The following is a 25,946-nucleotide window of genomic DNA, read 5'->3' as shown; positions in this document are numbered from 1 at the left end:
TTAACTTGATTAAAATATAATCAAAATCTAAATATCATTTGGGATTTTGAGACTAAAATAGTGATGGACAGGAAGCAAAGAGCGCATCCATGGAAAAAAAACAAAAAATACGAATATAAATATATAAAAAATTAACAAAAAAATCATGTACCTATTTTTGTTATATTCTTATATATATATATATTATTTATTTATTTATATAATTTTCCTTAGTACTCGGATAACTGGGTTCCCAAAGTCGAATATGGCTAAATCCGAGTATAAGTAGATAAGAAATGGAGAACCATACATAGAATTCAAATTTTATCCAATGTAATTATTAAAACTTAATTTAAATCATTAAATCGTATTATACTGTTTCGGCTTATAATTAGCACCCTATGGTTGGTTTCCGTCCCGTCTAAAACCCTCTTCGTGTCACCTGGCTGCTCCCAGCGATTCCGGCCATGGAGTACGTGAATCCCCTCACTGGCTTTCGGTTAGATGGTCGCCGTCCCAACGAAGTACCACTCTCTCTCTCTCTCTCTCTCTCTCGTGCTTTTATTTGATTTCATTTCGTTGACCACCTCTCTTTCGTTCGATTGCAGATGAGGCAGATTCGTGGAGAGATCGGCGTTGTTGCCAAGGCCGATGGGTATGGTTTTCTTGCCCTCTTTTTTGGTTTCTTTTCCCTTTTACCCGTCAAGAAACTGTATAAGGAGGCAAGGAGCGAAAAGGAGTGAGTTTTGGTTTCTGTTTGGGTTTGGTTGGATGCAGCTCTGCCCTGTTCGAGATGGGAAACACCAAGGTTATCGCTGCTGTGTATGGACCCAGAGAGGTTTGAACTCCCAAATCCTAACCTTTCTTTTCTAAAACCCTTTGTTGTTTGTCTCATGGACCTAAATGTTTATTCCAGTCATGCTTGTACCCGCTTGTTCTTGTTTATTTGCTCTTCTTGATTTGTTTACTTGTCCACTCTAATGGCATCAAATCTATTCGATGAAATGACAGAGGCTTAAAAGAGAACGGAATTATATGAAAGAGTCGTAAAATAGAAAAGAATTATTAGAAGAGATGATTAACAACCGGAAATTTGAATTTTGCCCTAAAATTTGTGTTTCATGGTGTTGAATTTCTGATCAAGTTAGCTTTTATTTTTGAACATTTCAGGTGCGGAATAAGGGCCAACAGATTAACAATCAAGCACTGGTAACTCTTGCCCCTCTGCAACCTCCATCCTTGAGCACCAAAAGTTTCTTTTTGAGATGCATGTACATCTCCTTGTATATTGTAATTGCAACTCCAGGTACGCTGTGAGTATGGTATGGCTAATTTTAGCACCGGAGATAGGAGAAGAAAACCGAAGGGTGACAGGTGAATCCCCTTCAAAACATTGGAAAGTTCTTTGTTTGCCAATTTGTGGATAGTGGTTTATGTTGCTGTTCATGAAGGGTTTTGATGCTGTCTTGGCATTATAGAACTGTAGTTATTTTATCTAGAGCTACAGATAAGAATTTTCAGAATATTTGATGCTGGCATAATATGCGTATGAATATAGTCTGCTGGAACTTACCAGACGGGGTTAAACAGGAGTTACTTAATGATGATTCTGTCCTGTCTTTTGTTATGCTAGATGGAAAAGTTAACAAGATATAATTTGTTGGTACATGTGAATTTATATGAATATGATTATATGCTACACGTGTTATTACATTGATTTATGGGTAAATACACTGATTTATGGGTAAACATATTTGATCCTGTCCTTATGGCAGACGGTCTACTGAAATATCTTTAGTAATTCGCCAAACCATGGAGGCATGTATCTTGACACATTTAATGCCACATTCCCAGGTTGGTCTTCTTGTCCTTTGGCATTTTTTGTTAGAACTTAATATTCAGTTTCTCTTTTGTTTCTTTTCTAATGGTTCTTTCTTCATATGTTTTCTAGATTGATATATTTGTCCAAGTTCTTCAAGCTGATGGTGGTATGTGTCGTCTCTGGGGCTCATCAAGTTACTTTTTCATGAACTGTAGCAACCATTGTGGTCTTGACGCTATCTCCACTCCCCTGACCCCCCCCCCAATCATCATACACCTCATTCTAGTGCAATGAACTGAAAGATTACTGCCATCTCTATGTTCCAGTTATCTGAATACAATCTTCTTTGCTATAGGAACAAGATCAGCATGCATCAATGCTGCAACATTAGCTCTTGCAGATGCTGGGATTCCAATGCGTGATATAGTTACCTCCTGTAGTGCTGGATATCTTTGCTCCACTCCTTTGCTTGGTGTGACTGCTCGCTTTTTTGTGTATTTTCATAATTATTCATATCAGAATCTTAGCAGCATCGATAGGAAATTAATTTATTGATTGTCTTATGGACAGATCTAAACTATGTAGAGGATAGTGCTGGGGGTCCAGATGTCACAGTGGGCATACTTGCAAAGATGGATAAAGTCACTCTTCTTCAGGTTTATAACTAAATTCTAGATTGATCTTCCAATTTCATTGTTGGTACAAATTCCAGCTAGCATGTTTCTATTCCTGAATTGCTGCTTATCTATTACTATGGCCTCATCTTTGCTCAAGCAATCATAAATAATTTTTATTTGCAGTGTATCAATATGTAGCAGGTAGTATGGCAGTAGTTTTATTTTATTTATTTGTTTAGTTTAGACTATTAGTAACAATTTGATAATCTGAGTTAATATATATGTTTATGGCTTTGTAGTTAATTCTTTACTTTTAGTTTAACATATGTATCTGTAATTAAAAGATGTTCTGAAAAAAATGTTCTATTCTATGTAGGCATTATTAAGGTTTATATGTTCTCTTTGCGGAAATAACAGTGAAAAATGAATAAGAGATGCAGCTATAATGCTGTTATTGGAATGGATCCGATTTTCCCTAGTAAAGCAACAATTCTAAGCTGTATTTTACAAGGTGCCCAAATAAATTTGGTCATTTGATCAAACATATCTTTGTTCTGGCTAATCTTGAGTTGGTCGAAATTCATTGTTTCTGTAAAATTGGTTCTTATTTGATTTAAAATGTTGGTTTCATCGAATCAATAAAATATAGGTCTTAGTATTATCATGTCTATTAGATATCTGAACTATCTAGGCTTTGGAAAGGGGGGACAGTTTTCAAAGAAAAACTGCAAAACAATTTCTATCTTTTTCATTTAATTCATAACATAATCTAACTGCAAAGTAACCAGTAATACTGAGAATTTGCTTGTTCAGTTCTTTTGATTCTTACATATCTGTTAATGTGTTTTGATTCTCAAGTTATTGTGATGAGTGCAAATTCTTTCTTTGGGATTTGAATCTAGAATTTATATAGGAGCATAAATATGTTTGACTTTCATGTGCGGCTTTACCGTTTTCCTGGCTCATGCACGGTTTCTCTTCAGTTCATTTTTATGTCATTTGATCATTTTGTTACTTAAATATCAGATGGATGCAAAACTACCAATGGATATTTTTGAAAATGTAATGCAACTTGCAATAGAAGGATGCAAAGCAGTCGCTCATTACATACGAGAAGTAAGAGATGTTGTATTTCACTTACATTTTTTCACATTCTCAAAATTTGTTTTGCTTTTAGTTTATCCAGTGGTTTTTACTTTATTCTTATCTTGTTTATTCTTGTGCCATGCTCTGCATACTTCTAAAAAGATTAAATTAGATACCATGAATGCGCAAGCTAAAGGATAGATGTCCCCATACCTGGCCGCAACTAATTTGTGTATGTTTCCTGATGGCTGATCTGATACAGGTTCTACTGGAGCACACAAAGCAGCTGGAGTGTCATCGTGGTGCATAGCAGATCAGGTTAAGGTACTCCCTCTATTTTCTAGGGCTAAAGCCTGGACTTACTGGTGCTTTTTCTGGTCCCTTTTTTTTAGCTTTTAGTCTTGCAGCTTCCTCTCATCATTTCAGTTGTGAAATTCACTGTTGAAACTGAGACTTGAGGTTGGGAGTGGGCCCAGATATTATACCTATTTGGAAATTTTTGGTTCTGTTGTCAGATGGAAAGTTATAGACCTGGATCAAACTCAATATTGAATAATCAGAAACAACAAGACCCGACCAAACAAATCCTGATTCCCATCTTCCCTTTCTTTATGTCATCAACATTTATCCCATACAATAACTGAATTGCTTATCCATAGTCTATATAGGTAACAAAAATAATTCTTTCATTTTCTACCTTCTATTTATCATTTGAAGATTGCATGGTTTTATGTAACCAGTACAGGATTCCCTGTCATTGGGGATTTGGGAGTATGTGTTTATTTAAGTAATTTTCTAAATCAAGCAATTTAGTTGCACTTGATTAAACTTCATTTTTCTGTTGTTCTGCAAACCCTTAAAATACTCCATTTTGTGGATTCTTTTTTTAAGTTAGATCCAAATATGTGAAGTAAACTTGTTTTGGTTATGGGTTGTGTGATTACCATCTTGCTGCTGTTACAGTTGAACTGGCTTTGGGATGAGCAGTAGTATGTCAAGCATATCATCTTGAGCCTAATGGGCTTTATGTGCTGCTGAGTGCTCCACTGAAGCAAAAATTGAATTGCACTCTCAGGGAAGATGATGTTTCGCAGATTGTGGCAGTCAAATGCTTGCATCACGTTCTTTCCACTGGTGCAAGAATGGGTTTTCATGTGATATTATTCATTCGCCATGTAGTCAGACTATAGGCCCTTTGTTTCTTCCACCTGGAATTTTAGTTGGTTGGATTCCATGTTTTCAAGGCTGAAAAACATGGACTAATAACATTTTGGTTGATTAGCACTTTATTAAGTAATTCTGGTTACACTTACTGTCAACAAATGCTCGAAGGAAAATGCAATATTTAAAGTTCTCCAAGTTATCGTTTCCTTAAGTTTTCTTGCTAAGCGTTATGATAAGTCTGCTAATGAAAGACACTGCTAAGTCTGCCATACATGGTTTTGCAGTCATTCACTGGTTCAAAATTTTGCGATAGGCAAGGGCAATACTGATGTTTGGATCACCTGAAATTCCTGCTTTTCTTCATGCTTGGAAGACAAATAGAGTTGTAGGTGATTTACCAAGTGCTCCAGGGATGGCTGGGCTGCACTACATATCGAAGTAGATGCAGTCATGGAGTGGTGGATGCCTGGTATCCAGGGATTCCTACATCATTGAGTTATGGAGATAGACCTGGTAAATCCATTGTCTTGGGTGACTCATGGAGAATGAGCCATAGGTCAGGCTGGTCATTTTTCCAAACCTAAGAAGTAATGTGGTCTAGTTTCGATTGATCACAGCCTGATCCGGAATTCGTTCAGTTCAAGCTTATCTGCATATTTGATCTTTTTTTTTTTCCACCCGTTATGCTGGTGCATTTGATGGGTGGCAAACTATATATAATTGGTTTTCGCAACATTCATGTGTATGATTGGTACCGAAAAAAAAAAAAAACATTCATGAGTATGATTGGATACGCTCTCTCTTCTGTGCTTATTTTAAAGATTCAGTAGTGCTGTATCTGCAGAACGGAAGAAGTTCCACTTAAGAGATCTAAGAACAATTTGATTGCTTTACCATTGAGACTAGTATTTCTCCCTAAACATGTAGGAAAATTTTCAGCCGGATCATCCAATTGACATCCAACTCGAAGAACAGGACCTTCTTTTGGTAAGCTAACAATTGTTTTCTGAGAACGGTTACCTTGGACAATAGTTATGAAATCTTAAGCTCCTCAAAAGTATCCAAGAGATTGCAAATGGTCTAAACTTGATTTCTTATTAATGTTAGGTTGTGCCTGCATTCTTTATGCCATCCAATGGATGATACTGTTCCAACTGGCAAGTTGCCTCCAATGATACCAACACTTGGAAACTAATATTTAGTGTTATTGCTGATGCTAGCTTTCTATTGCCATATATACTTATTTTATTTTTCAGAAAGTAATATCTATTATTTAACCTTAAGTCAGTCCACTGGGACAACTGGTCTGACCGGAAAACCGGTAAACAAAGGTGGTTTTCTAACAGAAGTAGAAATGCTGCTGAATCGCATGAAAACCGCTGAACCAAGAAGAAGAAACACGTGAATTAGACACAAGCCCGTCACCACGTGTTCATCTAGAAACCCCTAACCACCAGTCCAACAATTACTCCTAGATAACTTGTCCAGCAATGTAATTATATCTATTTATTCAAAAGATGTCATTTACTTATTATTTTAATAATCAATTCCTTCCCATAAAAAGTGAACAATTCTTTGATGAAAAAAATTAAAGAAAAAAAATATATGTTTCATTTGCCGCATTTGGATACTATAAAAATTTTACTATTTGCAAAAAAATAAAAATGTCAACTAATTATATATATTTTCTATATTATATACAATGTAAATACATTTTTATAATTAAATGAATCATAGTTTTCTATTCATAGTACTATTAAATAGTGTAGAATGTAAATAGATGTATTTTAAAAATTAGTATCTAATAAAAAATAATAAATCATTTTCATCAATTAATAAAAAAGTAGGGATAGTTATACATATTTTTATACATTTACTTTTTTCAATATTTTTAATTATAACTTGGTCTGACTGATTGACCAGGAAGTTGGACCAATAACCCAATGACCCGGCCCTGATTAGCCACCGGTCTGGATTTTAGAAGTACAAGGCCGAAGAACATGTTCATTTGGAGTTGTGTGGATTTTCTTTCCAGAGGATAAGGAAGAGTTCAATTTATATACTTTACGCACCATAGCTGTAGGATTTTGATATCCATAATCTGATTATATTGCTTCATCATGCCAAATTAATGTCCACAGCCAGCAACCATCACAAATGATGTTGCCACAAAGCAACCCCTGCAGTAAATTTATACAATACCGCTTGCATTCATAACAAAGCAGAGCAATCAAAACCATAATAATAGCATTTTGATGATATATGATAGACATTTATTCAGAACCAGATTTGTGATAACATAAAGAAATCTTTTATTTTATCCATATTAAATCCAAAATGGGATTCTTTATTGGATCAGGAATTCCAATGAATTTTTCATCCTTTTTTCCATGCTTTTTTCATCCACTGAGGCATCATAAGAAATAAAGTCAGAAAGATATGCTGAAAGAGCCCGCCGTCAAGCTGGTGAAAATCTGATGATAGATACATTTATTCAGAACCAGGTTTGTCATAATGATAACTTCTTTTAAACTATGGCCGTGACAGTTGACCGAGAGGTAGCACATCGAAATTATCAGTCTCCAGGGGTAGAATCCCGGGTTCAGAACGAGCAACATGTAATCAAGTTCAACAGCAATATATGCACCGGGCTGTCAAAATTTCCACCACACAATTTAGCTGTCCTCAGCGATAACTTAGAACCCTGTAATAAGGTTCAAGCAATTATATCGATCATAAACAAACAATTGATGACATCATTCCAACATGAGATATTAGTTTCCATTTATTGCCATGTCATGAAATTTCCTGCATGTTAAATATCTTGATGTATCACAGAGACATGCTGAACATGGTAAAAAGTAACGTGCTAATTGGTGCTAGTCTCTGTCTTCACATGCTTCTAATGCTAGTCTGTGTCTTCACTGCAGTAGGTGGAAGGAACAGCGGAGAGCTCCAGCCGCCCAGTCCATTCCTCACCTGGTTTCAAGGTAATTGGTTTTTCGACTGCAGCACCATCTACACACAGCATTTGTTTGTACTCCTCATCTCCAAAATCAACCATGGTTTTGGATTTCTTCTCCCATGGATTCCAGACAACTATAAAAGAAAAGGGGGTAAAGATATTTAATTAGCCCATGAACTGAAAATATTTATAAACCAAAACTGCTGTAAGATGCTTTTCTTACATATTTTTCACATATGTAGATGAAGCTAAATAATGTGCCATGCCCTCTTAATTTATTTTTCATTTAAAGATCATCGAGGTGTACGGATGTCTAGCCCCCCAAAGTATAAAGTTGCATGGACACAGACAGCTAGGAATGGAGTACCATGTATTTAGTTCCTTCATCAGTTGTACATCATTTCTTTACCGAAATAAAGATGGATGGATCACTGAGAAAAGATCACATGGAGAAAGATCCCATGCTTGCTTGCATTTTGGAACTTGCTGGCATCTTCACCATAAGGGGTACTGGTTTAACATTGGGAAAATATTTTAAATGAACCTTCACGAAAGTTATGGAATCAGAACCTTAGACTCTAGATGTTGGGTGACAAAATTTAATCTCAACCATGATAAATGGCATTACGAAATGGGTTAGCAGGGAAGTACTTCAAGTAAAAGCTATAAATTCTCCTCACAGAAAAAACCTATGACATTCTCTGTAATACAAGAGAATTCCTGGATTGGATTATGAGAAAGTTACAACAGGAAGGAATCTTGGATTCTTCTTTGTATTTGTTACATTTTGTAGACTGACTAATACTTCTAAAGAATGCATTTTATGTATTTAACCGTGCAAGAATGAAAGCAATATAGAAACTGTAATATAAGTACAAGTTCTACATTTCCAAGAGCTCTTAGTATACAGGGATTGCAAGAGCATGGGCATGTTTTCTGGGGTGCCTCTCTCATGAATTTACATTTGCGGAAACTGATACTCCGAAAATGTTATGCAATATTAAGTTCTTGTCTTATTGTTCATCTATTAATCTGACATTTTTTTTATATGTGCAGGAGAAAAGCATTACTGGCAATCCTAATATCAGGCAAGCTAATTGGATATAAGGCATAAAGAAAATCAGATGCATAATCTGAATTGATTTCTCATGCTGGTACCATATATCTTGCATTTCTTAGTTGTCACCTTAGTATATTGTTCTGTAAGAAATTCCCTCGCCCAAAGTAATAGAGTCAATGTTCATAGTTTTAAACAGAAAAGATTTTAAAAGACGTACTATACAAATAGCAACCACATTGAAATCAACAACAGAGACGAATGTGCAGATCTGGACAATTTACCAAGAAAGTGTATCTTACCAACATCAGGCAACCCTTCCTTTCTTATAACAAAAGTCTGTTTCTTTTCATGATCAAGTATCGCAATTACATTTGGAGAGCCAAGATAAACTCGATCAACCTGCAAATTAACAATAATTTGTAATCTTTCATGCCCAATACTAGAAATGTTATATTAAAGTGTATTTTAGCATTATAAACATGCTGATATATGGAACATAGCCACCATGTGATGCTTCAACATCCTTGTTGTTTGTGAATAATTTAGAAATCTCATACAAACCATGATAATCCAAAGATGGAAAACTAGTCTGAGACAGCCAGCGTCCTTATTATTCAAAGATTTATAGATGAAAATTCAGAAGACCACTAAGATTTAAATAAAGACAAGATATAAGTACATTATCTGTTGCATTCTTGATTGGTTATGTTCCTAAAAATTATATGATATATTCTTTCTAACTTAATCCTACTTTAGTATACTACTTTCTTGCATTAATCACAATCTGGAAGATCCTAGTTATTTCAAACAATTAGCACCAAAATTCTCATCTCACATTTGTCGCTCCATATAACTTCAAGATGTTACATTTTACTGACAGATTGGGAATGTTCTCATTATCCTTAGGGAAGTACAATTTGATAAAATCATGTCCTGATAATTATCAGAATGAAGATGAAACATTATGCAGCAACAACCATTCAGTCAAAAACCATAATGCAAGGAATAGGTGGGAGAAGGATAAATTATCAGCAGAAAAAAATGCAATAACAAACACAAACTAGATGCTTTACATATAACTTTACTACATTTAAATTTTCTGTTCACATTATTTTACAGCAAGTAGATGCACATGCATCATGTTTTCTAACTTCCAGAACACTTGATATAAGTTTTGTTTTTGGAAAAAAATATTCTCAGCAACACCAATAACCAAAAAGTGTTTACCTCAGACTCAAATGTTATGGCATCTCCTTGTTCTGTAAAGCGTTCTCGTTGGCAAAGATTGTCCAGATAATCAAGTGTCTCCAAACCTTCTATCCTCACCTCACTGTAGATACAAGGTTCATGTACACAACAAAGTGAGAATATCTTCGCCTCGCAAGTCTATAAAATACAGCACTTGGAGCAATTTGGGAAAAAAAATTGAATGATCACTCAAGTTGAATAATGTTTTTCAACTCTGAAAAACAAATATTTTTGACAGTATTTGATAAGACTAAATAAACCATGACTATTATTACATAGTTCAGGGAATTGACAGTACATACTTGAATTCATACTTTATATATAATCAAAATTTCCAGTCATCTAAAAAAGCATGAACAATTTGAGTACCTAATGCCTAGTTCTTCCTGGTCTCCAAATTTCAAATCTATATTACAACATCTTGCGCTAATTTCCAAAAAAAAAAGGAACCGGTTTTCTGAAGTTCAAGATTTGATATAACTGGACTAAAATCACAAAAGAAAGAAAAAAGGATCCAACAGGCCCATGTCATGGACCTCCAGGAAAGTTTTGTGCTAACAAACAGATGAAAGGACCAACAAAACAGAACTCAAAAGCTATGAATTTTTGCACTTTTTCTATGACACCATATATCAGATTTCTTTTAAGCGGGCTTGTTCCAGTTGTATATATAGCCAACTGAACGTTCATCCTGAACAATCACATCCTTGAGGAACGGAAATAATTAGGATCACAAACTCAAAAAAAAAAAAAAAAAAAACTAGAGCAATATTTTAAGTTTCTGTACTTGGCCCAGCAAAGATACCTTACATATATGCTACAGTATGTTCCCATGCCAACTCATGGTACATTGCTGGAGTGACATAGCAATTGGTAATGGGTGTTGGTCAAGGGGGCATATATACAGAGCCCCTGTACCCTACCAAATAGGTACTATGCGCCCCATTCTGCCAAGTCCTATGCAATACTTAAAATGCACTAGAGTTTATAGCAAAAGAACATATGATGCCATTTTTATATAAAAGAAGAGTACAATTGTGCAGTAAATGGAAAGTATGATCATCATCAATTTTCAATAAGATCATGTAATCCCTATATAATTAAACAAATTAACTATGCTATAATGATGAGAAAATATACCTGATGTCAGAAACAGAGAAATATGTATGATAAGCAAATGAGAAGCTAAATGGCTTCGCATCAACATTTCTGATACGTGATATTATTGTGAGGTCTCCATCCATTGCAAGAGATACTCTAAGGCGAAGCTCAAAACTGAAGACCCAATAATGTTGATATTATTCATAGATATGCAAAATGATGGAATAAAATAAAGAAACATTAAAGAATGTAAGATAAAATTAATAAAGAAATGGAAAAAAAAAACTAAAATCAATGCACAGAAAATTGCAGTATAAATGGTCATTATTGTAGTCCAATATTTATGTCATCCATATATATGTAAGAGAGTGATTGGCTAGTTGCACATAAAGCATGCATTTGCCCTGGCTTTCAACATGACCATGCAATTTATGATCTATTTGCAGTCATGGCTATCTTTGGTTTCACAGCCTCTATAATCATAGGCCTTAGACAACTTTGTGGAGAGTTTCTCCCAACAGAACTACATAACTGGTATGTTTCACATTTCTCATATGATTAAACTGCATCTTGCCAGTGGCTTCCAGCAAAATGGCAGTAATCAGTAAGCTGAGTTTTTATGTTTGTGAACCAATAACACAAGGAAAGTGCTATTCAGATTGCCAGTAATTATATATGCTCAACAAGTGGCCTAGGCATTAGAGACTGATCACCTTCATGTCCCCTATGACTCACCTTAATATCCTACAAATTGATGTTCGGAATTTTATTTGCACTTCAAATTCTCATCGATAAATGTATCCCTGGCAAAGAAACATCTATCTGAGAAAACAATTTATTATAATGATAAAACTGTTTGATGTAATGCTGTAAATTGTTTGTCATAGAAATACCAACTTAGCATGACTACTGGCAAAAGGACATATCCATTTAAAGCATGCATGATTACCGTAATAATAACAAGACAATTCCAAATGGAACGTTAGCTATTAAATAAGTGGTTATTAATTTATCAACATTTTCTTGAATTTAAGGGAATACATCCAACGTGCATCAAGTTCTGTAAAAAAGTTTCAAAATGAAAGACTACAATTAGGCAGGATGCACTTTATTTTGCCAGATGAGAATAAAAATTTTGTTCTTGATGCCATCTACTCCTGCTGAGGTAATGAATGATTCTCTCCCTCATGAGTCTAAAGCTATAAAAGGCAAAATGGTTTAAGTAGTGCCTATAAATATGCTTCAAACCTAAAATAATCGCAAACTTCTTAGGTGTTTATATGTTATATATCGACTAGCTCATCATTTCCAAGAAAAATGCCAAATCAACCTATTCAAATCAAATATATAATTTTTCTCAAATGGTGATACGATAGAGTCACCTCTTAAATTGTTCTCATGTAAACAAAATATCTGAAAACCTTATATCCAGAAACCATATTGATGCAGAAGTTCCAAAAATTAATTTAAAAGTATTGGTGCTGGTTTTGAGATTTCACAGTTCACTACTTTTGATGTTTAACGGACAGATGGCTTCTGCAGAGTGATAACACTAACTCAAATGAGAACAAGAGGATTTTGCAAATTTTAATAGAAACAATTTTAGAAGTCACAGAGAAAAGATACATGAAACAGTGCATAGGATAAGAAGGTTTGGAAGGGTTCCCATGCAACTATTATCTTCTCATTTAAACTGTTTGACACTGCAAGTTCCAGATATCACTATCATTGTCCTTGCCATACAAAATACCATGAAAATTGCCCACAAGTAAAAATCCCATACCAGTGTGGCCAGCATTTCAGATCATCTTCTGATGGTTTAAGCACTAGGTCAACAGAAATTTTGCCTTGGCTAACATTGGGGTGCAAAGGTGGAGGATCGTTATCAATGCTCCATGTCTTGTTCCTTGCAAATCCATGTTGTTCTAGTGAACCACGGTTACCAAACTACAAAGTAAAAAACCAATATCAAAAGCAATGTGAGATGATTGGCTGCACTGACATAGAAAACCATCAGAATGATGGAGATCACCTGTGGGAAGCATATAGGAATTCCTCCCCGCATTGCTTTTGGTGGCTTAAAGATTGCCTGAGTTCAGAAATCAGCAGAATGTTAGAATGTGTTTATGCAATATCTCAAGCAGAAGTCTCCAGTACAATTTATAATATAGACCGTGACAGGAGATACCAGGGAGCACAAGAATTTTAGACAAAAGTTTTCTAGAGATGCATATTTTGTTCTTAAAATTCATGTAAAAAGACAGAAAAGAATGGTTGGGACTTGGGAGTATATATGATATAACACATACCAAGCATATCCTAATGGGGTTGAATTTCCAACAGCAACTGCCACGAGACGCAGCAGTTTTCAAAATAATGCACAGCTAAGTGTATAACTTATCTGTATAGCTCACCCATCGTTCAGAAAAAGAATTTACCATGGTACTTGAGGTGCAGAAAATATCACATGTTTAGATTCAGAATGCTGTCTCTCGTCATTTCATAAAGAAGCATACTCAGAGGCTATATAAAATCCTCTTAAATAGGTGCATCAATTATGTTCAGCTCTAAAAGATCTATAGCAATGCCTCTCATATATTGGCTTGATGGATGTCTAAGTTACAAAATATTAACTATATCTATGATATTCCATACTGGTCCGAACCGGTCAGTACATCCCGTACCATACCATACCGGCAGAGAACCAATCTGGTTCAAATCGGATTTTTGAAAAATGATCTGAACCAAACCGAACCGATCGGTTCAGTAAGGTATCGGTATCGAGCGGTTCGGTATGGTTCGAGGCTGGTTCAGTACTTTTTTTTTTTTTTTGTGCTGTTGGGTGAGTTTTTTTTTGGATTTTTTTATATCCGATACGGTATGGTACCGTATCGGTCAGCAACCGGTACAGATTCTGATACCGAGTCTGCGAACCTTGACCATATCATTATATCCAGCGATACCAAAGTGTGGATGCTTGATATCATACTCAATATGTCCAATAACTGATGAATTCCAAGATCATATCAATTCCATTAACTTAGCATGCTAGATCCTACTCTTGCTTGTTTAAATTCTCTTGCATGAGCACATAAAACATTTATAGTCTATAATTCGCACACTAAAATATCTGCATAATTGCATGATGTGGTGGTAGTGGCAGTGAGAGTGGCAGCAGCAGTGCCATGAAGATCATGTTGTTCTCAGCTAACGTGTACATTGGTTATAGGTTTACATAATCTGGCATACATAGTATCAAGTCAATCCATCCTATGCCTCAAATAATACCATAAAACAAATAGAATTATTGCTTCGGCATATTTAACGGCCTTGATTAGAATCAGAACCACTTATTTATAAAAGCATTTTGCAAAATCAAAACGTAGGATTCTCTACGAAGCCTGAAGTTAATCATATCGTCGGATTCTCTATGAAGCCTGAAGTTTTATTTGACTTCACATCCATTATTAGATTGATTCTTCCCACTATCGTTTGGATTCCAGAATGGAAACACACAAAATTGGAAGTGTGATAAAGAAATAAATAAGCATACAAGCTAACTTAACATGTCACAGCCGTTCAAATATTGATGGAAAGAAAAAGATCCAGCAAGATTCTCATAACCACACCTTACTGCTAGTGAACAAAAGTTCTTCACCCCTTTCATTCTTCCATGAAACAACCTGCCCCCCATGCAAACTTACCTGGATTGCAGAAGAATTATCAGACTAAACCAGAAATATATTTTTACAAGAAAAGAACTTTAACAGATTAAAGAAAAATGCAAATGTCTAAAAGTCAAAGCTCAGAGCTAAAATATCTGAAGCGGCCAATAGGAATAGAAACCAAATAAAGAAAAGAATTATGTACATATCTCAGTTTAATTGCACGGATGACACAAAATGAAAAGAAAAAAAGAAGAAAAAGCTAGAAGGGGAGAGTCTCACTCGAGCTGAAGCTCCTCGTGGTGCTTTAAGTGTAACATGATCGATTCCATTCAAGTCCTTTGTAAATACCATCTCTGATCTCTGATCCCAAACGGTTTCTGAATGACCCATATCGGAAATGTAATGTGGAGTAGCACTGATCTTCTGCTTCCTCTCTTCAACAGAATCCCCAAAATTCACAAAACTACTCCCCAGAAACACACAAAAGAAGAAGGCTCTAGTGCTCACACAACAGTCATTGTCAAACAGTTGAGGATGTGAACAGTACCCAACACTTCTCCCGTGAGTAGGAGCCTATATCTCGTGACCAAGGACCCAGAGACCCATCTACCAATCCAACTTCCCAACCTTTCAAATTCCACCAAGTCCTCTCAACACCCACTCAGTCAAGTATTTGTATGAAAAAGTGGTCCAAGAAAACCTGCCATCAATCAGAGAGAGCTAGAAAGAAGCGTTGGATCCCATTGCAGAACCAAAAGCACTACCTTTCAAGCAAGCATTAAAAGAGCACCACCGACCAACAGCCAAAAAGAAGCCGCCCTGATTCAACTGCCCTAGCTACACCCTTGATATATAACTAAAATAGATAAGCCCAAATCAGTAGATGATTCCTCAAAATCAAAGAAGATCTAAGTCTAACTGAATATATACGCTCAAAATCTTAAATAGATAAGCCCAAATCTATAATAGATCAGTAGTCAAACTAGAGAAATTCAAATCTAATTGAATTTCTATGCTCAAAGCCTCATAAAATGGAGAGGAAAAAGAACGGTTTTTCCTTCCAAGAGCACCTCAAATTTGCATAAAGTGGATATAACCCCGAAAACAAGTGAGAAACAAGAGAAAATTATTCCTGGTATCTTAAATTTTTAAAAATATTCCAGCAAAAAACTAGCAATCCGAAAATAGTGGCGTATCAAAAGTCGGCAGTTTTCACCAAAGCCCTAATGTTTCGATTTAAAACAGGAGACTCGAATTGGTACATTTCAGAAAGAACCAAAAAGGAATCACAAGCTTACACAAAGGACGGTGAACCTCGAAAAGATCTCTTTCAGGCTGTCAAAATTATTTTTTTTCCTGTCAAAACAATGAATCTAACACCAGAACAGTCTGTCAGAAATAATTGAGAAGCAATTCTAAAAATTGAAACTTTCCAAAGTCGGGAGCTATATAACATGCCCCAGAAAACGCCATACCTTCCCCTAGGCCGCCCAACCCAATCTCACCAGGAACCCAACCTCAACGCTCGACAGCATTAAAAACTCGAAGCAGGCCATGCTTCCACGAAAATTCTCCCCATCTCTCGCGCATTGCCATCAAAATACGACACCCCGGCGCCCGGAATCGCAGCCACCGTCCCCGCCCGAGATCCCTAAACCCCACCTCAAAAAGATCCACGACTAGAACGAAAACCAACCGCTCTAATGCCTCCCAAACTCTACTACAAGCCCACGCGCACTCTCATGGAACGAGGCCAGAATCCAGAGAGTATAAAGGAAATCCGCGAACGAGGACATGTGCATGACGAGCAAAAAGAGGATGTATTCAATCCAAGGATTTGTCCAAAGTTCCAAGAGAGGAAAGGGGAGTTAAAGCGGAGAGAAGACTGGAGACAGAGACAGCGACTTGGGGGAAAACTTTCGGGCGGAGAGGGAGGAAAGAAGGAAAGCGGGCTTTGTTTCTAAAAAGGTTCTCCCCGCTCTCTTTTGGGAGATACGTGGCACGGGGAATCTCTAGAACCAACGGTCAAGTTTCAAAAGGTAAGGCTCTCTTTCGTGATAGCGACATTATCCTGTTACAATAACTGTTAAATGTTACGGTAGAATAATGATCCTTCTCGATGCACCAATCTTTCCTTCTTTTTTTTTTTTTAAGTTGGTCTATAATGTATTACCTCCTTATATATAAATAGATATAACAAATGCATTGGACAAGACTAACAGGTGCATCGCACGAGACCTGGATGATTTTTTATGAATTAAATCTTCCCAATGATGGTGTATATATTACACCATTGCAACAGCTCATCCTTCGTACAAATAGATACAACAAGTGCATTGTACAAGACTTGGATGATTTTTAGGAAGTGGATCTTCCCAATGATGCCATTACACCATGGTAACAGCTCACCAACAATATCGATTTTGAGGTTTCTTTTTAAAGAAATGAGAGGGATTATTGGCTTTACCGCCCGCCTAGCCGCCCTGGTTAATATAGGATTCTAATCAAAATCATTGGGTATCATAATCCAATAATTGTACAAATTGCATTAGCTAGCATTATCATCCTTGAGTATTATGATAAAAATGATGATTATAACTTGATATCCATAGCACCAAAGAAAGCTCTAGCTTGAGAGAACTTTTTTATATGGTGCCAATTTTCCAAAATGATAAGGTCTCTTGATGATTATGTCTAAACCTAGATATAAATCATGCTTTTATCAAAAAATTTGGCATTAATTGCATTTGGATGAGAGTTAACCTCCATTGCTTACATGTCTCTTTTATTTTCAAAAAATAAAACAAAAATACAATTTTCTTGATGCATTTGCATGCTGACAAGACTTCAAATGATACTCAATAATTCACTTAAATTGCATATTTCCTATGCACAGTTAACGAGTCATTAGTTCATTGTTGCCCATAATTATTTCACATTTTTTTTATAAAATAATTGCTATCATATTGGCATCTAACAGATATAGTAAAATAAAAGTACCAATGAAGATCTAACTAAGATGCAATGAGAAACAAATAAATGTCTATTTTGTCCAACGATGCTTCGTTAGTTTAGTGGACTCATGGAAGATGAAAAGAGATCCCCCACTTTTAAAATCCAAGGATGTACCAATTTCATCCGGCAAGATCCCAAACAAACAAAAAAGAAAGAGCTTGTAGGTTAAAATTTAATACTTGTAATATAATAAACCTATCATCTCGTCCCATTCCTGTAAGTTGGAAGTGGGCCCAAGCTGGCTCCTGATCAAGTGACAAACTAGGCTTAAGACACGTAGGGTTGGGCTTGGGCTTAAAAATAGGGTTAATAGATATTTTAAGTCAAGTTCAAATAGATGCATAGCCTAACCCAAGCCTAGGCCTAGGTCGAGCTCGAGCCTGGGTTGGGCCCAAAAATAGAGCCTAAAGTCAGCCTAAAATTGATCCAGTTGAACCAATTTGCTTCATTGAGTCATTAGATTGGGTCTAATTTGGATGTCTTGATGCAACCACATGGGTGAGGGTGACAAGGTGAGGTTTTTCTTTCTTAAAGTATCTCGAAGATCTAACGTCCTCTATGACTTTGTCCCTCTGCCCTCTCTTTCCTCCGCTACCTTCCCTCTAAAAAATCTTTCTAGATCGAGTCTGACCTTTTTTCTGTCGTCCTCTCTTTCCTCTATTGCCTCCCCTCCCGCTATCCTACCCTTCTCACCATCCTCTTCCTAGCTCAATTTTAATATTTCTATCTTTCGCCCCCTCCTCTTCTCCTCACACCAAGCCCTTCAACTGTCTCCTCTCCACCTTCACCGCTCACACCCCCCCCCCCCCCCCCTCTTCCTACCTCAACTTCAACATCTCTATCTTTCGCCCCCTCCTCTTTCCCTCCTCACACCAAGCTCTTCAACTGTCCCCTCTCCACCCTCACCGCTCAACACCCCCCCCCCCTCCTTCCCACTGCCATCTCCCTCCTCAAGTCCGCCCCCTCCAATGACATCACAACCAAAACACTCATTTGTTCAAGGCCACGGAAACAATGGAGGGATTCCTCCATGCCGACAAGTTCCACACACTTCAAACCACCTACACCAATCATTTTTGGCACCAGGTATGGCAAAGGGAATATTATCGGCATCATAACGCCAGCATCTTCTTGTCCCACCAATGTCAGCAACTCGGGTTGGTCCTACCTTTCGACCCAATGGGTTTAAATTGGATCGGATCAGTTTGGTTTCAAACTGAACCCAAGCTTAGGCTCGATTGAGCTCGAGCCTTCATTTAAAAAAAAAAAATTAGGCCTAATCTCAGCGTATTCCACTACTGTAATAGACCTGAAAGGTTGGAAGTGGATCTTAGCCGACTTCAGATAGAGCTACAAATTAGGCCTGAGACAGGTAGAGCCGGATCACTAAAAGTCATTTTGCCGTCACTAATACTATTAGCGATGATTTACCATCACTAATTGATGGTTGAAAAAATTTTAGTCGCTAATTGACCTTACTAGCGATGGAACTTTTATCCATCACTAATGAAGACTATTAGTGACAATATTAACGACAGCTAAGTTCCGTCGCTATTTATTTTCTTATTTTTAAAAAAAATTAAAAAATTTTAAAAATAATTAGCAATGGCTTTATTGTTGCTAATACCGTCGCTAATAAGTATTAGAGACAGCTCAAGCCATCGCTAATATCGTCAGTGATATTTAATTTTATTATTTTTTAAAAAATTATAATAATATTTTGTTAATAGCGATGGCTAAAGTCGTCGGTAATAGTTAATTTTATTTTTTTAAAAAATTTATAATAAATTTTTTAAAATCTATTTTAATTAATCACAATCAATTATGGTTCCTAACATCTATTATAATTAAAATCCAAAAATAATATGACAATTACAAATAAAAAATTAATTATATTATATTAAAAATATAAATTATATAATTTTACAAGCAGTATCAAAAAAATATAATACATCAAGACAAAAGAAAATCAGTCCAAATCCTCCTCTTCATCCTCCTGCTCCTCTCCAATGGCTGGTGGATGAGAGTCGGATGTCCTAAGATCCTGAAATGAAAAAATAAAATATTATGACTAAGTTTCAATATGGATGCATATTTTTCGATACACTCCTTTAATTCTTGAATAAATTATTTCTATATATTTCATTCGATGATACGGAACTATAGACACTTTGAGTCTATCAATTGAATGGTTAAACTAAATTTTTAACCTCTAGATCCTCTTTTCCAACTCAAGCCTAAATATGTGAAGCTTCTAAACATGAAAACTTAAAACAAGTAAAAGAGTTTACTAATAGAATTACCTGATGTGATGGCTAGGATAACGAGTCCAGTTGGTTGCATAGCTGCAGATCCTGAAGAATCTTTACGACCGTATCACGAATGGTATTCTGGAAGCTCTGAGATCATTGGCTCAAAATCCTTTGCACGACCCCCTCCACATGCGCATTGCTCCAAGTCTAGGACATCGAGGCCTGTGAGGATGCCAAAAAATATTGAACTGCTGGAGGGTCGAAGCTGTGAACAAATCCTATGACCCGGCTCCTACTCACCTCTCCGGTGACCCTAAGCCATCCCTCAAGGTCAAGGAGGGGCTGAGTGGATAGATCATCGCCGTGCTGTGTAACAACGTACTCCACGTAATCCGTCTACACAGATAAGAAATATATTAGTTCTAATATACATATTAGATCCTATAACAACTTATTAATAAATATAGTTTGAAATTTTTATCACAATCTGTCGTGATCTAGAATCTAAACTAGTGTGTGGCCTCCCATAACTACTGCTGACCTGGTGGATGATCCAGCTACCGTACCTACAATAAGTAAATGATAAAATTAAATTAATTAAAGTACACATATAAAAATTTTTACAATTTTAGTGAAGAGTTTTGGTATAGATTTTTTATCAGCCTGTCAGCCACAATATGTGTGCCGATGGAGCCATCCCTGTGCCGATCGGATCCTGCTAGATGGTCCAATTCTGTCGGATCTTCTGTTGTCTACTGGTGTACTCTTCGTTACTCCACTGATCGTAGAGGGCCTCCCATATGTCCACCCGCATCCAGTGATCTCTATAAGACTTCCGATCCGATGGTGACTGAAAATTGAAATACTTGATGACAGACTATCGTAGGCTATGTAGCCCATCTCGAAACTTATGTGTGGCCATCTGCTCGAAGATCAGACAGTCAGCCTCCTCATTCTAAGGAGATAAGAATCGATGGTACCCCTATAAGTAGAAGCAAGCATGTATTAATAAATAGAATACAAATCTACCTAAATTATTAAATTAAGAACCTTTGACTTACTAAGAACATCTCTCAGACTGCATCACGAGCCTCCGACGGTCAACTGGAGAACTCGTTCACTGGCCTCGACATTAATCGTCAGATGATCCTGATAATCATACAAGGTATAGAGCTCTCTGTAAATATGCTACAAAATTGATTTTGAACAATAAATGTTAAGCTTTACAATGGCTAAATTTTAAACATATTCAGTAAAGATATAATACTTACGACCGGTTCTGAATATGGATGAACTCTCTATCCTTCGATCGAGTTAGAGGCGCCACGAGCCGGGAGGGTCCTCTACCATGCTTTTATGTTTGGGAGCCGATCACTGGTGCGTGTGACTGTGGGGTCACTGGTGACCCCCTGTCCTCCAAACCTGAGCATAAAATATCTAATATAAAGAATGTTATATTAGTTAGCAAAGAATAAAATAATATAAAATAAAAAATTTCTAAAATGTTAGAGTTTACTGTGGGGTGTGAGAGGTACAGAATCCTACGAGCTGGCCGCATGATCGCTCTCTTCTCGGGAGCTCTGTCCTCCACTGACATAGCTCCAACCTCTGAAAAACATGATGTATAATCTCTAAAAATAAATAAATAGATTCACCAAATTAATTATACAATTATGGATGGCAATGCAAGATTTAAAATGATTCAAAGATTATATATTTAGTACTACTCATCGACCTCTTCAAATATTTGGTACCCTTCATATTCTTTTTTCGATTTTTCCTCTTCTTCCACTTCTTTCTCTTCTTCCACCTCTTCCTCTTCTTTCAGTTCTTCTTCTTTCTCTTTTTCTCCTTCTTGGATAGAATTGTCCTTTAAAATAAAATCAGTTGGATCTATCTCCTCATGTTGGCCATCATGAGGATGCTTCTTGGATAGGATTTTTCAGGTGATACCTCAATCAGCTCTAACTAAGGATGCTTGACTATGTTCTTCATATCTGCTCGAGCCTTGAGATTGTCCTTTATCTTATCTTTAATATCTATAACAGTGTAGAAAATATTATCGAATATATTTTTTTCAATATGTATGACGTCAAGATTATGACGGATCAAATTGATGGATCAATACGGTAATTCTCAAAAGATGCTTCGCTTCATCTAGTTATGAGTTCTAATGAATCTTCGAGACTTCTGCTTGTCAAATAGCATGCCAAACTGGACTTCGTCCAATTGGGATACCCTCTGAAATACTTTCATATCATTGAGATGTGGGGGTGCATGGTCTTTCTCCATCTTATTCCTCCTGAAACTATCCCGCTGCTTTCGAAAAGGATGATACTTGAAAAATAATTGATGGTGACAATCATACCAGCAGAGCTTATGATCATGCTCAAGCTAAAATGATTTTGTATTCTTCATACAATAGAAACATGCAAGCTTCCCATAAGTGCTCCATCCTGACAGCATCCCATAAACGAAAAAATCGCTAATGGTCCTATTCATTACAAAATTCTACTTCTTCGATGCATCAAAAATACGTATACCATCAAACCATAAGAATTTCAGCTCATCAACAAGAAGCCTTAGATATACATCAATACTTCTACTAGGATGTCGTGGTCCAGGAATGAGTAATATAAGAAAGATATTATGTTCTTTCATGCATATCTCAGACGAAAAATTGTATGGAGTAATAAACACTGGCCAGTATGAATAAGAGGCTGCTGCATGACTGAACGGTATAAAGCCATCTGTAAATAGACTCAGTCGGATATTGCATGATTCCTGCGCAAATAAAGGATGACAAGCATCAAATTACTTCCATGCCTCGCTGTCTGACGGATAACTCATCATATCAGAATGCTAGCGAATCCCTTCTTTATGCCATCTCATATGCCCGATAGTATTTTTGGATAAGTGAAGCCTCCGAAGCCTAGGAGTGAGCGAAAGATATCGAAGAATCTTATATGGTATATCCTTCTAATTTCTACCCTCTTATCGTAGCTTAAATCGACTTTCACTGTATACGTCACATAAGCTTTTCAACTGATCCTCCTTGTAGAAAAGCATTTAATCATTACGGCATACATCTATCTTCTCGTATCTCATACCTAATCCTTTTATTATTTTTTTTGAAGCACAGAAGTTTCTAACAAACTTTTCATCTTTGGGTAGTATTTTTTTATTATTGCTACCATCCTATCATAACAATTGACCATCATATTAAACTCGATCTTCAAATTCAATAACTCTGATATAGCTGATAATACAGTATATATTTCACATCCCGGCCACAGTGGTTCATCAGCATCTTTCAACATACAGTAGAAATCATCGCTGCTAGCTTCTGAATCATTCTCCACATCCCAATTAAATTCAGGACCAACTGCATCCATAACCATATCCACCATTCTATCTGTGTTCCTGTCCTGCTCACTTCTAGTCCTAGTAACTTTTTTTCAATCTCCCCATGCGGGTACCAATATTTGTAATTGGGCAAAAATTCATTCTGATACAAATGGACAGTAATTGTATCCCTGTCAAATATTTCTCTATTGCCACATCTGTTACAAGGGCAACGATCCCGTCTTTGATGTAGGAGTGCTGCATTCCCAAAAGCAAAATCACAGAAGTACTCTACACCCTTCCTATATTCAGAAGAAATCATCCAGTCGACTACTCGACGATCCATCCAACTATGATCCATATCACACTATCTAAGAATTCTGCATATACATAAATACAAAACAACTGCTAATTAATTATTTTATCATTCAAAATGACTTACATAGTAATTATATCCTATCATCAACTAATAAGTATAAAAGGTCCTATCCCATTTAGAGAATACATTAATTCTATAAATTAATTACAGTAATTAAACGATACACAACAGAGGCTGAAAAAATTTCGACAGTATTTTTTTTTAATTCTCCCCATACAGCTGAAGATATGTGGAGAGAACTAAAAAAAATACTGTCCAAAATTTTTTTCGAGCCCTCAACATACTATTTAATTACTGTAATGACTTATAGAATTACTTGCTTTTTTCAAACTTTCATACTGGACAATCAATTGACCAATATACATAATTCTTCCATCCATATAAAAATATATAGATATATGCATACAGTAGAATATGTGCATTAATCATAAGAAGGGTCTATGGTTCTATGTAATATAATTTTTTTTAAAATCAACATCTAATTAATTACTTAAATTAACACTCAATTATAGGATGCCATAGAATATGCACTCGATCCTTGCATGAGGACTGGCTGCCTTGAACGCCAGCTAGGATCCGAGTCCCGAATGCATAGGGCACGTCCCAACCCCATATTTACAATGCTGTCCAATACCTTCCATCGGCCTGAGTGCGCCCTGGATGCCTTGGACGCCAGCTGGAACCCAAGGCCCGAGCATGCAGGGCACATCCCGATTCTATGTTTGCAATGCTGCCCAGTACCTTCCATCGACTTGAGCCCGCAGGGCGTGCAGGGACTGGATGTCTTAGACGCCAGTTTGGACCCAAGACCTGAGCGTGCAAGGCACGCCTCGACCCCATATTTGCAATGTTGCCCGACACCTTCCTTCGATCCGAGCTCTTTGCATGTCGAGACCCAAGTCCTATGCTTCTAATTAATTAATTAATTGATTATCTAATTAATTAATTAAATTAATATTTAATTAATTAATTTTTAATATATAATTAAATTTAATTAATATAATTTAAATAAAAATAACTTTTAGTGACGATATTAGTCACCGCTAATGCCATCGCTAATACTCACAACATAAAGTGGGCGAGCACACAGGGACTGAGGGGCGAGAGGATGGCTAGGGATGGGATGCTGGCTCGGAGATGGAACGCCAACTCAGGGATGTGGCCACGGAGATGAGGGCGCGGGGATGGGGCCACGGGAAGATGGTGTGGGTCAGGACTGTGAGGTCAAGCCAACGGGGCAGGGTCATGGGCTGGGGGTGGCAGGGAAGGGGCCGCGACGTTGGGGTCGATGGGGTCGGGGCGGTCGCAGGCATGGAGGAATGCCAGCTCAGGTTTGCGGGGTCAGACCTATGGGGTCGGGGTGGCCATGGGAGTGGAGGGTCACGGGCTCGAGGCTACAAGATGTCGGAGGGATGGGGCAGGGAGGGATGGGATGTTTGGGTGTCGGCGAAAGGATGAGCCGCCGACGACAGGACGGGGTGTTTGGGCACCAGCGAGAGGAGAGGATGAGGGAAGAGCAGGGAAGAGGGGTTTGGGCACCAGTAAGAGAGGGTTAAGGGGGGTTTGGGCACCGACGAGAGGAGGTTAAGGAGAGAGATGAGGAGCGCACGAGAAAAACTTTTTTCCACCCGTGCTTGGATATGTGCGGCGGAGTATTAGTGACGGCAAGTCATTGTTGCTAATACCATTGGTAAAACTATTAGCGATGATAAAATCCATCGCTAAGAATGGATAGCCATCGCTAATACTTTTATCAGGGATAAAAATATTTTTTCATAATTTTTTAAATAAATTTTTTTCTAAATTATTAGTGACGGCTCTTCGCCGTCACTAATGCCATCAGTAAAACTATTAGCGGTGGTGTATTCAGTCACTAAAAATAGAGAGCCATCGCTAATACATTTAATTATAATTATAACTAAATTTTTTTTAAAAAAATTTAAATTTAATAGCGATGGTTTTCTCCATCGCTAATATTATATATTAGAGACAGCAGAAAAGCCATCGCTAATAATTTTAATATTTTAAAAAATTATTAATTTTAAAATTTAAAATTAATATTTAATATTTATTATTTAAATAATTATCATTAGAGTATCGTCACAAAAGACCACTTCGATCCGGTAGTCCTAGGTATATCGATCATTAAAATTCTATTTCGATGGTTACAAATGATCACATAATGATCTAATAGATAGAGACCACCAATGAGTCCAAAAATTTATAACGATGATCTCGATGATAT

At 36.7% G+C, this 25,946-nt stretch overlaps 2 protein-coding genes across 16 annotated transcripts; one reads left to right on the top strand and one right to left on the bottom strand.

Annotated features, from left to right (window-relative positions):
* Positions 1 to 346: 346 nt before the first annotated feature.
* Positions 347 to 8,903, top strand: LOC105039677 (exosome complex component RRP41 homolog). 7 transcript variants are annotated; one of them, XR_012139249.1, is made up of 13 exons: positions 348 to 503; positions 588 to 634; positions 757 to 817; positions 1,150 to 1,188; positions 1,286 to 1,353; positions 1,755 to 1,833; positions 1,931 to 1,967; positions 2,157 to 2,273; positions 2,372 to 2,457; positions 3,445 to 3,534; positions 3,767 to 3,828; positions 7,599 to 7,658; positions 8,690 to 8,903. XR_012139249.1 is itself a non-coding variant. In XM_073253042.1 (12 exons), the coding sequence occupies exons 1-11, from the start codon at positions 447 to 449 to the stop codon at positions 3,812 to 3,814; spliced, it is 729 nt and encodes a 242-aa protein (XP_073109143.1). In that variant the 5' UTR covers positions 348 to 446; the 3' UTR covers positions 3,815 to 3,828; positions 7,599 to 7,659. The 7 variants fall into 7 exon arrangements, 5 of the variants coding, with proteins under 5 accessions (XP_073109144.1, XP_019704017.1, XP_073109143.1 ...); XR_012139250.1 differs by lacking the exon at positions 3,445 to 3,534 and having other exon boundaries at positions 347 to 503; XM_073253042.1 differs by lacking the exon at positions 8,690 to 8,903 and having other exon boundaries at positions 7,599 to 7,659.
* On the bottom strand, positions 7,425 to 16,653 carry LOC105039683 (putative glucose-6-phosphate 1-epimerase). Of its 9 annotated transcripts, none has more exons than XM_019855548.3 (10): positions 16,009 to 16,652; positions 15,475 to 15,566; positions 14,990 to 15,410; positions 14,672 to 14,746; positions 13,075 to 13,131; positions 12,826 to 12,989; positions 11,082 to 11,216; positions 9,921 to 10,023; positions 8,993 to 9,092; positions 7,425 to 7,767 (listed from the first exon to the last, which is right to left on the bottom strand). In XM_019855548.3, exons 3-10 carry the CDS (start codon positions 15,098 to 15,100, stop codon positions 7,577 to 7,579), a joined length of 936 nt encoding a protein of 311 aa, XP_019711107.1. In that variant the 5' UTR covers positions 15,101 to 15,410; positions 15,475 to 15,566; positions 16,009 to 16,652; the 3' UTR covers positions 7,425 to 7,576. The 9 variants fall into 9 exon arrangements, with proteins under 9 accessions (XP_019711107.1, XP_010914247.1, XP_029119726.1 ...); XM_010915945.4 differs by having other exon boundaries at positions 14,990 to 15,566; positions 16,009 to 16,083; positions 16,186 to 16,652; XM_029263893.2 differs by lacking the exon at positions 15,475 to 15,566 and having other exon boundaries at positions 16,009 to 16,083; positions 16,186 to 16,652.
* Between the last annotated feature and the right edge of the window lie 9,293 nt (positions 16,654 to 25,946).

The sequence above is a fragment of the Elaeis guineensis genome, chromosome 2 (genome assembly GCF_000442705.2).
Source record: "Elaeis guineensis isolate ETL-2024a chromosome 2, EG11, whole genome shotgun sequence".
Taxonomy (NCBI): domain Eukaryota; kingdom Viridiplantae; phylum Streptophyta; class Magnoliopsida; order Arecales; family Arecaceae; genus Elaeis; species Elaeis guineensis.
Note: the sequence above shows the minus strand (reverse complement) of the source record. Positions and strands in the feature narration are given on the sequence as shown.

Excerpts from the sequence above, each read along its gene's own strand:
- LOC105039683 (XM_073253038.1), bottom strand. The coding sequence starts at position 15,100 with ATGGGTCATTCAGAAACCGTTTGGGATCAGAGATCAGAGATGGTATTT. Across the intron at positions 13,132-14,671 it reads TTTTGTTCACTAGCAGTAAG|GCAATCTTTAAGCCACCAAA; the intron begins GTGTGGTTATGA and ends TTCTGAACTCAG. Across the intron at positions 11,217-12,825 it reads CTGAAATGCTGGCCACACTG|TTTTGAGCTTCGCCTTAGAG; the intron begins GTATGGGATTTT and ends TTGGGTCTTCAG.
- LOC105039677 (XM_073253042.1), top strand. The coding sequence starts at position 447 with ATGGAGTACGTGAATCCCCTCACTGGCTTTCGGTTAGATGGTCGCCGT. Across the intron at positions 818-1,149 it reads CTGTGTATGGACCCAGAGAG|GTGCGGAATAAGGGCCAACA; the intron begins GTTTGAACTCCC and ends TGAACATTTCAG. Across the intron at positions 1,834-1,930 it reads ATTTAATGCCACATTCCCAG|ATTGATATATTTGTCCAAGT; the intron begins GTTGGTCTTCTT and ends TATGTTTTCTAG.